General features: G+C 50.9%; 1 protein-coding gene across 1 annotated transcript in view; it reads left to right on the forward strand.

Annotated features, from left to right (window-relative positions):
- LOC123969460 (E3 ubiquitin-protein ligase TRIM21-like) overlaps window positions 1-627 on the forward strand; it is an 8,197-nt gene continuing 7,570 nt past the window's right edge. The window contains exon 1 of the mRNA XM_046046888.1: window positions 1-612. Coding sequence (XP_045902844.1) covers window positions 1-612 — 612 coding nt within the window. The remainder of the gene's footprint in view (window positions 613-627) is intronic.

Genomic DNA, 627 nt, shown 5'->3' on the forward strand with positions numbered 1-627 from the left:
ATGGCTGCTGCCAGCTGTCTGCTGTCTGAAGATCAGTTCCTATGCTCCATCTGTCTGGATGTGTTCACTGATCCTGTCAGCACACCATGTGGACACAACTTCTGCAAAAACTGCATCACTGAACACTGGAATGTCAAAGTCACATGGAAGTGTCCCATGTGTAAAGAGCCTTTTACCACAAGACCTGAGCTGCACATCAACACTTTCATCTCTGAGATGGCTGCTCAGTTCAGAGAGGAAGCGCAACAGCAAGCCAGGAGACGCGGCTTGGAGCAACAAGTTGCCAAACCAGGAGAAGTTCCCTGTGACGTCTGCACTGGAACCAAACTGAAGGCCCTGAAGTCCTGCCTGGTGTGTCTGGTCTCCTACTGTGAGACTCACCTGGAGCCTCATCTGACAGCTTCAGGCCTGAAAAGACATCAGCTGATCGACCCTGTGGAGAACCTGGAAGCCAGGATGTGTACGAAGCACGATAAACCTCTGGAGCTGTTCTGTAAGACCGACCAGACATGTGTCTGCATGCTCTGCACTGTTTTAGACCACAAGATGCACGATGTTGTTCCTCTGAAGGAAGGATATGAAGGAAAGAAGGCCGAGCTGGGGAAGACAGAGGCTGAAATTCAGCAG

The sequence above is a fragment of the Micropterus dolomieu genome, linkage group LG01, assembly GCF_021292245.1.
Source record: "Micropterus dolomieu isolate WLL.071019.BEF.003 ecotype Adirondacks linkage group LG01, ASM2129224v1, whole genome shotgun sequence".
Classification (NCBI taxonomy): Eukaryota; Metazoa; Chordata; class Actinopteri; order Centrarchiformes; family Centrarchidae; genus Micropterus; species Micropterus dolomieu.